The 12,385-nt window shown below is 31.2% G+C and overlaps 1 protein-coding gene across 1 annotated transcript; it reads left to right on the plus strand.

The window, feature by feature from the left end:
• The first annotated feature begins 3,831 nt into the window (after positions 1-3,831).
• Positions 3,832-8,136, plus strand: LOC112772990 (WAT1-related protein At5g07050). The gene is made up of 7 exons (XM_025818021.2): positions 3,832-4,177; positions 4,513-4,575; positions 4,681-4,797; positions 5,157-5,421; positions 6,256-6,417; positions 6,935-7,086; positions 7,603-8,136. The coding sequence occupies exons 1-7, from the start codon at positions 3,969-3,971 to the stop codon at positions 7,877-7,879; spliced, it is 1,245 nt and encodes a 414-aa protein (XP_025673806.1). The 5' UTR covers positions 3,832-3,968; the 3' UTR covers positions 7,880-8,136.
• Positions 8,137-12,385: the final 4,249 nt, after the last annotated feature.

Below are 12,385 nucleotides of genomic sequence, written 5' to 3' on the forward strand. Positions count from 1 at the left end.
GAGAGAGAGAGGAGATAGAGGAGGGAGAGAGAAAAAGGGAGAGATAAAGAGAGAAGAGAGAAAAAGGGAGGAGGAGAGATAAGGAGAGAGGGAAAAAGAGAAGAGGGAGAGAGAGGGGAGGAGAGAGAGAGGAGAAGGAGAGAAAGAAAGAAGAAAAGGGAGAGAGAGGAGCGGGAGAAAAAGAGAGAAAAGAAAAAAAGGAGAGAGAGAGAGAGGAGGGAGAGGGGGGAGAGAGAGAGAGAGAGAGAGAGAGAGAGAGAGAGAGAGAGAGAGATATGGAAGACTGACGAAAAGGAGGGAGAGAGAGAAGAGAGTGAAAGAGGAGAAGGAGAGAGAGAGAGAGGATGGAAGAGAGGGAGAGAGAGTAGGAGAGGGGAGAGAGAGAGAAGGGGGAGAGAGCGGGAGAGAGAGAGAGAGAGAGAGAGAGAGAGAAAGGGAAAAGAGAGAGAAGGGGGAGAGGAGATTGAGAGAAAAAAGAGTGAGAGAAATAGAGAAAGAGAAAGGAGATAGAGAGAGAGAGTAACAGAAATGAGAGAGAGATGGAGAATGGAGAGAAAGAGAGGGGAAAGGAGAGAGAAGAAAAGAAAGGAAAAGGAGAGAGAGAGAAAGGGGAGAGGAAAGGGAGAGAGAGAGAGACGGGCGGAGAAAGAGGGAAAGGAGAGAGAGGAGGGGGAGAGAAGGAAAGAGAGAGAGAGGAGGAGAGAGATGAGAGAGGAGGGGGAGAAAGAGAAGAGAGAGAGAGGAAGAGAGAGATGGGAGGGAGAGAGAGATGAAGGGGAGAGAGAGAGAGTATGAAAAAACTAATTTTGGAGTTTGAATAAAACTAGTTTTAATTTGGTTTAAAACTAAACTGAAACATAAAAACTAGTTTCTTAATAAACTGGTTTTCATAAAAACTATGTTCAGTTCAGTGTTTTATTTAAAACAGTTTCAGTTCAGTTTCAAATCAGTTCAGTGAAACCAGTTTTTTTGTACACCCATATAATTACTAAATATCAAAATACATTGTAAATAATGCTTTTTAATAATTACTTTACCATTGAGCAATTAGTTTAATAATTACCAAATGTCAATGAGAATGCCTCTAAATATACTTTTTTACAATTTAATTAATTTTCATATAAAATATTTTATTAAAATAATTATTATCTTTCTTTTTTTTATTGTCACAATTGCAATGTTTATATTTTTGATACAGAAATGTTTGGTAACAAAAAAAAATCAGCCAAAAACAACCATAAATTACCTTATTTTGCATTCATTAATTGTCGCACAAAATAAGACAAGTTTTGACTTTTTTTCTTGTCTCCATAACATTACCGTTTTTTATATTTCTTTATCAGAAATTCTTCGCATACAAGCGATTAAGGATTGTAAGCCTTACAAGTCCAATTAAAACTAACGCTCAAAACGCGCCTCGAACCGTTCTTCTTCCTCTTCGTCTTCTTCTTCTTCTTCTTTTCTTTCGTTTCTTGCCTTCTCTTTCTCCTTCTTCTTCTTCTTCTTCTTGCTGCACGTTCTTCTTCCTCTTCCTCCTCTTCTTCTTCTTTTCTTTCGTTTCTTGCCTTCTCTTTCTCCTTCTTCTTCTTCTTGCTGCACGTTCTTCTTTCTCGTCTTCCTCTTCTTCTTCATTTACGTGCTTTTCTCTCTGTTTTCTTTCTTTATTATTCTCGATTTCCATTGTTTTTTGACATCAAGCTCTGAAATCGTTTTTGAAGAAGAAGAAGCAGCAGAAGATGAGGAGGAGAAAGAGAAAGAGTTCTGAATTATGCATAAGGTGTACTTCAACGAATTTTGGGTGTATTTCTTAAATCCTTTGAGTGTAGTTTTGTAATCATTTTGGTGTATTTTTGTAATCTTTTGGGTGTATTTCTATAATCGTTTGTGTGAATTCCTGTAACCGTTTGGGTGTATTTCTGTAATCCTTTGGGTGTATTTCTGTAATCGTTTGGGTGTATTTCTGAAGTTCCATTATCTTCAAAACGATTTCAAAGCTTGATTTCAGAAACCATGAAAATCGAAAAAAAATAAAGAAGAAGAGGAAGAGGAAGAGGAAGAGGAAGAGGAAGAGGAAGAAGAAGAAGAAGAGTCGTTCATAATACATGGTGAGTGTAGCACTTTGAAAACAGGAAACGGTTAAATAACGCATTAAAAGGCCCGTATGTGTAGCAACTTGTAAGACTTGTAAGTGAAAAAGACTTGTATGTGTAGCATGCCTCTTTCTTTATATAGAAACCAAGCGTACAAATTCAACATATAATTAAATGACTGGGAGTCTTAATATATATTAAAAAAAATATATTTTAAAATTAAAAAATAATTTAGAAAATTATTTAGCACTTCCAATCCTTTCTCAATAATTAAATACTAAAACTTCATTTGGCCGTTTGATGGCGATTTGGGATCAATATAATAATGGAAATTTGGAATCCATATCAACAACTTGTTCTATGTGATTACCTCGCCATTTGTTGTTATCCCAAAGAGGGACAATTTATTGGAGGATCTTCGGACCAATATAATCATGTTTACTTTAAAAGTTATATCCATTATTTTTTTATGAAATTATTTATTTCAAATATTTAAGTTAAAAGATAAAATATATTAAAAAAAATAAATTATACATCTTAATATATTTTTGAACACAAGAACCTCTTTTTTAAGGATTTGTCTAAATTTTGTATAAAATTTTTTCTTTTTATCTGTCTTATACTTAATTTCTTTTTTTCTTAAAATAAAAAAATAAACTCTAAATTTTTTAGTCATAAAATTTTAATAATCTATTATGAAATTATTTGTTCTGAAAACTTAAATTAATAAGTAGCTTATAATTATTAAAAAAATATATCTCTTGCAATTATTAACAAAATATTTTTTATGTTTTGAAATCAACTTGCATTATGAGATCAATCCTTAGTCAAAGAAGTGAGATCTCTTTAGATGCATGATAAGACAGAAAAGAATTCTTAGGAATATTAAAAATTATAGAGAGAAAATATTAAATGTAGTTGATTGTTTAGTTCATCATATATATATCAGTTGATATTATTTTGGAGTCATGACCAGGAAAGTGAAAATTTCACGTCAATAACTGTGGGAATCGGATGAAATTAAGACTTCCTCCATTTAAAATATTTCTCAAAATAATAAAAAAAAAAGATGCATACATTAAGGAAAATAATAAATAAATCTTGGTAATATATAGCATTGTATATAAATTGATGACAAAATTACTCTTAAATGATTAAATTGTAATTTAACGTTATTGATTTAATCATAGTTAAATTAAGAATATTATAAAAAAATTATTAAGTCTATACATATATATATATATATATATATATATAGCAAAAACTAATTAATATATCAATTTTTACTAAAGTTATAATGTCTCTCATGTCCAAATGATGTATCAAACTAATAACAAGACGAGAATATATATAATTTGAGTTCATATGATATTTCAATAAAGATGCATGATTATGCATTATTTATATGATAGTGAAGAATATTTGATCTCTTAAGTATAATTATATAGGTAGCAACACATATTATTTAATTCTGACAATGCATCATATAGCTAAAGCATGATAATCATTATTCATTTAATAATAATGCTTAATTATTATCACTTAGCTTTCCATGCCAATGTTATAACCTTTAATAACCTCGTTTCGTATTTTTCTAAATAAACATTAAGATGTTGAGGTGCCCCCCATTAAAAAGATGTCCCTAATCACCCCACCAAAGGTTGAGAGACGTGAACATGCATATGACGTGGACTATTCAATCCAAAGGCATATATAAATACATAGTAGGAGGCATGGCATGTTAAGTCTTAGGAAGAAACACATACAAAACTTGTTATATATATTCTTGTTCAATAGTAATAGTGTGTTCTTCCTAACACTTACTCCTCCTTTTATTTCTCTTCTTCTTATTCTTGTAATTAAGAAAGAAGAAGAAAAATGGGGAGTGAAAAGGTTGGAAGTTGTGGAAAATTCATAGAGAGCTCAAAACCGTATTTTGCAATGATGTCATTACAATTTGGATATGCTGGCATGAATGTTATTACTAAGCTTTCTCTTAATCAAGGCATGAGCCACTATGTTCTTGTGGTTTATCGCCATGCCTTTGCAGCTGCTAGCATTGCCCCATTTGCCTTTATTTTTGAAAGGTATTAATATCTTAATTCCTATATTCTTTTATTATTATTATTATAAAGAATAAAGAACTATTATGATCCCTTAAAAATGTATTTTATTTGACAAAATGAGCTAAACTTATATATATATATATAGATAAATTAACTAAATGTTTGGTACAGTTCGTCAAATAGAACATATTTTTAAAATTATTTTATTATTTATATATTTTTTTAGTTGTATTTTGTCAAAATCGCCATCTTTCAATAATCAAAATGATTATTTTTTCTATTATAATAAAAATAATATAGATGTATGTGTGTTATTTCTTATTACTAATTGTTGTTTGTCGTTATTATTGTTTCAGGAAAGGTCAACCAAAGATAACATTCTCAGTTTTCATGCAACTTTTCATTCTAGCTCTGCTTGGGTTAGTCCATTTAATTTTAATGTCTATCATATATATATATCATGACAAATATTATTTTTTATTAAATAATGAATTTATAATTGTATTTGTTTAACAACATAACAGGCCAGTGATTGATCAAAATTTTTACTATGCTGGGTTGAAGCTTACATCCCCAACCTTTTCATGTGCAATGAGCAACATGCTTCCGGCCATGACTTTCGTTATGGCGGTTATATGCCGGTAATAATTAAATTAACCAAAATCCTTTATTTATTTGTTTCCTAATGATTATAAATTTAATTTGGATGCACTCTTAGTATAAAATAATTTTACATGTATATTTAATTATATAATATTACGTTATCAAAAGTAATTTGATCATGTAAATAGTTATTTAAAAGAATAGATATAATTTTACTGTCATAATTTATACTTCTCTTAAAAATTTAAACTGATAAAAAAAGTAATATAAATAATTATATTTTTAATATGAATAACTGTTTATAGTATCAATACCTCAAAATTAAATTACTTAATACTAAGTATTGCTTTGGATTGTGTTATATCTTATTGATTATATTTATGAAAATGAATTAAAGGATGGAAAAGATAGACATGAAGAAAGTGAGATGCCAAGCTAAGGTAGTGGGAACATTAGTGACAGTTGCTGGGGCCATGCTGATGACATTATACAAAGGACCTATCATGGAATTGGTATGGGCCAAACATAGAGAAACTCATCACAACAACACCAATTCTTCATCATCAACAACCTCCAAAGGTTCCTCTGAAAAAGATTGGTTCTTAGGATGCACTTTCCTCATCATTGCTACCCTTGCCTGGGCTTCCCTCTTTGTTCTACAAGTAAGACGTCAATCAAAAAATATGAATTATACTCATTTTTACAAAAAAAAAAAAAAATATATTAAAAAACTATTAAAATTTATTGTTTTTAGTCATCAATTATATAACTGTCAATGTTTAAAACTTAAAAGTATGAGATAAAATAAGTTGTTAGTAATACTAAGGAAACAAAAAAATAGTCAAAATTTATCTTATTTAATATTTATTAATTGTTGTAATAATTAATGAATGTTAAATAAGATAAGTTTTAATTAATTTATTTTGATTATCAAATATTTATATATGTTGTTAGATTACTAGACTAAAAGAATTGAGTTATAATAACTAAGCGATGATAAAAATAATAATTTTTAATGACTCACTCACATTTCTCTTATAAGAAATACTATGCTAAGTTAGTTTATTCTTTAGTGAACTCTATTAAGTCAAATAAATACATAAAATATTAAATATCATAAACTTTTTGAGTTGATATAATTAAAATATTGTCAATAGAAATACAGAGACAACATATATAAAAACTTAATTTGATTTTAGAAATTGACACGGACACAAACAATAATTTCTGTATTTTTTTTTTTACTTATTGAAAGTGAAAAAAAAATATCCACCTCTATTGAGATAGAAGATGAATCTAAACGCAACTTTAATTTTAAAAAGACACAATTTCAAAATTAAAAAAAAAAAGTGAATTATAAATGAGTCATGAGAGTCACCTAAACATAACTTTAAAATGGAAAATAATGTACCAATAATACTTTTTAAAGGTTTTTTTTTTTTTTTTTTGGTGCACATGCATAATTGTTAACATTTATGTTGGATGTTATTGGACAGGCCAAAGCTATACAAACGTACAAGAATCATCAACTAAGCCTAACATCACTTATCTGCTTCATAGGAACTCTTCAAGCTACTGCAGTTACTTTTGTTATGGAACACAATCCTTCTGTTTGGAGAATTGGCTGGGACATGAACTTACTTGCTGCAGCATATGCTGTAAGAATAATCAGAGCAAATCTTATTTTCAATTTAAATTTCATAAACTTAAGCTTTACCCATTTAGAAGATAAAAATTAATACTCTAACGTTTAATTTCTTTTAATTTTATTCTTAACGTTTTTGATTTATTTAATTTTATCTTTGATATTTTTAATTTGTATTAAAATTATCCTTAAATATTTTTAATTTTATCTTTAAAATTTTAGATAAAATTAATATTTAGAGATAATTTTGACACAAATTAAAAACGTTCAAGACAAAATTAAAAAAAATTAAATATTAAGAATAATTTTAAAAACATTATAAATATTAAAGATGAAAAATATACTTTATCTAAATTAATTGGCTTATAAAATATTATACTAATATATAATGAATTGATTAATTATATATGGATTTTTATTTTTATTATTTTAGGTATATTCATTCTCATCATCAACTATATTATAAAAGATTAATGGGTTTTCCTGAAAGGCCTAATATATATGTTTTATTCTTTTAATATATTTATTAGGGGATTGTGACATCAAGTATATCATACTATGTACAAGGGTTGGTAATTAAGAAGAAGGGACCTGTCTTTGCAACTGCCTTTAGCCCTCTTATGATGATCATTGTTGCCATCATGGGCTCCTTCATCCTTGCTGAGCAAATTTATCTTGGAGGGTAATTAATTAAATAATTGAATTCTATTGCTGATTGAAACATAAAATAAAATAATAAAAAGAAATTCTATTCTTGAATATAATCTTCTAGCTTATTATATGCATGCACTACCTAAATATACATAATTAAAAATTTAATATAATTTGTGAGTTTTTTTATAAATATTACCAATAGTTAAACTTTTTTCAAACGCTTTTAATATATGGAAATTTATTATGTTCTAATAAAACTTATATACAATGCATGCATATAGTATATCAACGGTATTCCCAATATAATTAAACTTTTTTTTTTAAATAAAGAGAAAAAAAAAAGGAAGAACTCTAACATGGTTCATTGTCAGTACTTTTTAAAAAATGTATTGTAGTATATAAATCATACTACTTCATTGAAGAGATAATTTTAGTATTTAGTAATCAACCTTTTGCTTTATATATCAAAATCAAAACAACATCAATTTCTCTCATTGCAGCCTTTGAATTTGTCATCATTTATTTATTTATTTTATGGATGCAGTGTGGTTGGTTCGATCTTGATTGTAATAGGCTTATACTCTGTTCTATGGGGAAAGCACAAAGAACAAATAGAAACCAAAATGGGACATCATGATGATAATGATATACATTTGCCTGTTACAAAAGTTAGTGCTCAAAATTTTGGAAATGAAGACTCAAAAAATGATGCCACAGTAGATCATTGCACCCAAGAAAACTTTGGTCACAAAGAAGAAGTCAACAAGGAGAAGCACTCCTCTTCGGTTGTAATAGGCATGACTAACCAAGAGACAAATTAATAAAGGCTTAAAATTAAAGTTAAAAAAAAATGTTGAGTAGGAAATGTTAACCCTTTTTTTTATTTCTCATCAGCCCAGGAAAAAATTACCAACAACTTTGTTACCTTGTAGCAATTTTAGTTTTCCTTATTATTGTATGTAAAAAGGATGTTACGTTGTTGGTTTTGTTATTTGTATCAACAAATAATTATATGACTCTTGTGATATGTATAAGAGATTCCAACTAATCGATATGTATAAGAGAATCATGTTTTTAATTTCTCCTTCTCGATCTTTATTTATTTTTTAATTAATTTCTCCCTTTAATTATCTATCTACTCTTTGATTATGTAATTATTGTGGCACAATAGCTGAACCCTGATTCAGAGTCCATTATACGTAGTGGTACCACTTTTCCCGGTATATACTCGAATGTGACATTCCATTCATTTTAAGTTTTCTGAGATTATGTAATTATTATAAATTAAATGTTGTTGAAAATGTGAGTAACTTAGTATACACTTCAAAAAATCCACTCAAAATAATTGAATTTCTTATTATAATATGACAGTAATATTATTTTCGTGGAATTTACTGTCAGTGACTAAGAATAGCAATAGAGGTGGCTACAACCATAAAAAGGATTTAAGTTTAGAATTTTCATTAAAAAAAAGGAAAAAAAAAAGGAAAATAAGGAAGAGGATGACAAACTTGGCAAATAGAGGAAAAAGAGCATACAATGGTGGAGACTGGAGATGACAACTTGGAAATGGTGGCACAGTGGTGATAACAGAGAGAGAAAGAGCGCATTGAGGAGAAGTTGACGACAGGAGAGAGATGGAAGGTAGAGAACACTAATCGGCGACGACAACGTTTGGAGGGACAACGATGGCTGTTGGGGACAACTAGTGGTGAGGAGTGATGAGCCAAAAACTTGATACACTCAAGTATTGGCAAGTGCACCAAATCGCTTCAACCTTTAAGTAATACTAAGGTGAGTGAATATCGTTTTCATAAGAATTAAAGGATTAAATCAAACAATTTTTAATTGAATCTTTTAATTAGATCGATCGAACATTTGCAAGAGGAATGATGTATGTGAATCTTGAATTGATGGAGAACATTAAAAGAGAGTATTTAATGTGAATGAATGCCTATGAATTTGAAGAAAGAAAACCGTGAATAAAGAATGTTAAACGCTTTAGAGATGTTTAACTTCAAAAAAAAAAAAATCCTCATGTTTCTTCACTTTGATTCATGCAAAAATATTTTCACAACAAATCATATATAATCAAATTTCAATTTTTTGACAATTCAATTTCTCTTAACTTAGTTAATTGTCAATTTCTTGGTTAACTAAAAAAAAGAGGTTAAGCACAATTCAGATTTAACACCACACAACTTTTAAAATACTATTCTTATTCAAATTGAAAATTATAAGTAAGAGTTTCAAGCTAATTCTGATATTAAATTTTCTAAAGTAATAACAGAATCCAAGACAAAATTAGAATATTTTCTAATATTTCTAACTATTAAAAAAGAAGAACGAGACTCAATCTTAAAAAAGTATAAAGGCATAAATCAAAATTAAAAAAAATAATTAGATTACTAATCCATGAAAAATGAAACTGAGCTTCTAACCCTTAACAAAGGAAGTTTAGTTACTCTTGATAAAGAAGAAAACAAACTAAAACCAATAAGATGTTGGATGAATCCAGTTTTTTGTTCCCGTGAACCATACGTTCACTTATTTATATCCTAAGTCCTATCTAGAATTCAAATTCAAAAAGTCTAATTTTATCTTTGGTAGGATAAGATCACTAAAACAATAATTCAAATTTAATCTAAAACTAAATCTTAAAACCAAATCTTATCTTTTTAGAAGAAGTTAATACTAACTAATCAATCAAATCTTGAGTATTCGGGTTGAATTAGAGCTTTGAATTAGAGCTTTCTTGGCGCTGGACTTGAGTGATTGGCGCCTAATTTAAATGCATTTTTAGGCCATTGAGAGTGAAAAATTACTTGAAGTTGGACTCCGGAATTTGGCACTTGGAATGTATTGGACTTTTCTGGCGCTAGCGCCAGCTTGGAAAATTGGGTGCCAGGCCTTAGGCCTTGTCGAAGGCACTGGGCACCAGCTTTGGGCGCTGAACTTGGCCTTCCATGGAGTTGGGCGCCTTACTTGGGCGCTGGGCTTGGATGGATGACGTTGGACTTCAGATCCTTGAAGTCTAGTGCAAACTTCTCTTCCTCTCCTGGGAGTTCACTTTGTATTTCCTTGTTAATTTCATTTATTCTGGGACAAATCTTTTTCTTTGATTTCAAAATTTTGTTATTTTATCTTTCTTTTAAATTCAAATTTTAAAAGTTTAGTGGTTTGTTAGTCTTTCTTTCTTTTAAATTTGAATTTTAAAAACTTTAATTTTTCAATTCTTATCTTATCTTGTTTCTCTCTCTTGATCTTATCTTTTTAATTTTTGAATTTTAAAATTTTCTTTTGACTTCTTCTTTTTAATTTTCAAAAATTTTCAAAATTAAAACTTCTATCTTATTTTCAAATCTTGTTAGTTAATTGTTTGTTTTAACTTCTTTTAATTTTAAAAATTTGGTGTCTCTTTAATTCTTCTTTCTCTCTCTTATTTTTCGAAAATTTTTAACTTCTTTCTCTCTCATCTTTTCGAAATTTTTCAACGTATTTTCCCTCTTTATTTTCGAAAACCCTTTAAATAACAGACACCTTTATTTTTCTTCTCTCTTTACCTAAGTTTCTCACAAGGAGCTCTCTATACTCTGACATAGAGACTTCTTTCTTTTACTCTTCTTGGTCTCTTTCTTTTTGTTTATGAGCAGGAATAAAGATAGAGAAGCCCTTATTGATTCTGATCCTGAACCTGAGAGACTCTTAAGAAGACGTTTGCAGCAAGCTCAAGCTAGCAGAGCCAGAGGGAATCTCACGGAAGCTCTTGAGCAAGAAGCTGCAGATACAATAATGGCAGCTAATCCAGAAGCTGGAGGAGACGCAAAAAAGGTCCTTGGATCTTATACTGCACCCAACTCTGACTTCTATGGGCGCAGCATCTCCATACCTATCATTGGTGAAAACAACTTTGAGCTTAATCCTCAACTGGTCACTCTAGTGCAACAGAATTGCCAGTTTTATGGACTCTCGTAGGAGGACCCCAATAAATTCATCTCTGATTTTCTGCAGATCTGTGACATTGTTAAGACTAATGGAGTAGATCTAAAGGTCTACAAGCTCATGTTCTTTCCTTTTTCTGTAAGGGACAAAGCTAGACTATGGCTGGATTCTCAGCCTAAGGAGAGCCTGGACACTTGGAAGAAGGTGGTCAATGGATTTTTGACCAAGTTCTTTCCACCTCAGAAGCTGAGTAAGCTTAGGGTGGAAGTCCAGACTTTCAGACAAAAAGAGGGAGAGTCCTTCTATGAAGCTTGGAAGAGGTACAAGCAGCTAATCAGAAGATGCCCTCCTGACATGATCTCAGAGTGGACCATGTTAGAGATCTTCTATGATGGCCTCTCTGAGATGTCCAAGATGGCATTGGACCACTCTGCGGGTGGCTCACTCCACATGAAAAAGATGCCTGAGGAGGCGCAGGACCTTATTGATATAGTTGCCAACAACCAATACATGTACATTTCTGAGAGAAACCCTGTGAATAATGGGACAGCTTAGAAGAGAGGAGTCATGAAAGTGGACACACTGGATGCCATCTTGGCCCAGAACAAGCTCATGTTCCAGCAAATCAATATGATTTCTTAGCACTTGAGTGGTGCACAGAGCTCAGCTGCGTACTCCCCAGAGACAGCGTATGAAGTAGACACTAGTGACAATGCCTGGATCACAATGGAGGAGGTGAACTACATGGAAAACTCCTCCAGAAACTCCAACAACAATCCCTATTCAAATATTTTCAATCAGGGATGGAGGAACCACCCCAACTTCGGGTGGAGAGATCAGCAGAAGCCTCAACAAGGCTTCAATAACAATCAGGGTGGAATGAACCAGAACAGGTTCAACAACAGACCATTCTAATCCTCTCAGCAGCAGATGAACTCCCACACAAAGCCTCTCTGACCTGGCTATTATAGTCTCTAACCTCTCCAAGACCACTCATAGTTTTATGGCAGAAACTAGGTCATTCATTCAGAATTTAGAGATACAGGTAGGTCTGCTAAGCAAAAGGACCCAGAGATCCTCTCCAACACTCTTCCAAGCAACACTGAGGTGAATTCAAAGGAAGAGTGCAAGGCCCTCACTATGGGAGCTGAGGCCGAACCCAAGGAGGAGCCTGCTACTGAGGAACTGAAGGAGATCAAGGCTCAGGAGGAGACTGAAAGTGTCACCATGAACGTCCCCATGAAGTTGGAGGAGCCTGAAGACCAACCATCTCCAAACGTGCAACAGGATCCTGAGGATGAGGAACTTGCCCAGTTTTTAGCAGTCCTCAGGAAGCTGCAAGTCAACATCTCTTTTGCAAAGGTGTTGGAAAAGAATCCCCCTTC

Source organism: Arachis hypogaea, chromosome 18, assembly GCF_003086295.3.
Source record: "Arachis hypogaea cultivar Tifrunner chromosome 18, arahy.Tifrunner.gnm2.J5K5, whole genome shotgun sequence".
Taxonomy (NCBI): Eukaryota; Viridiplantae; Streptophyta; class Magnoliopsida; order Fabales; family Fabaceae; genus Arachis; species Arachis hypogaea.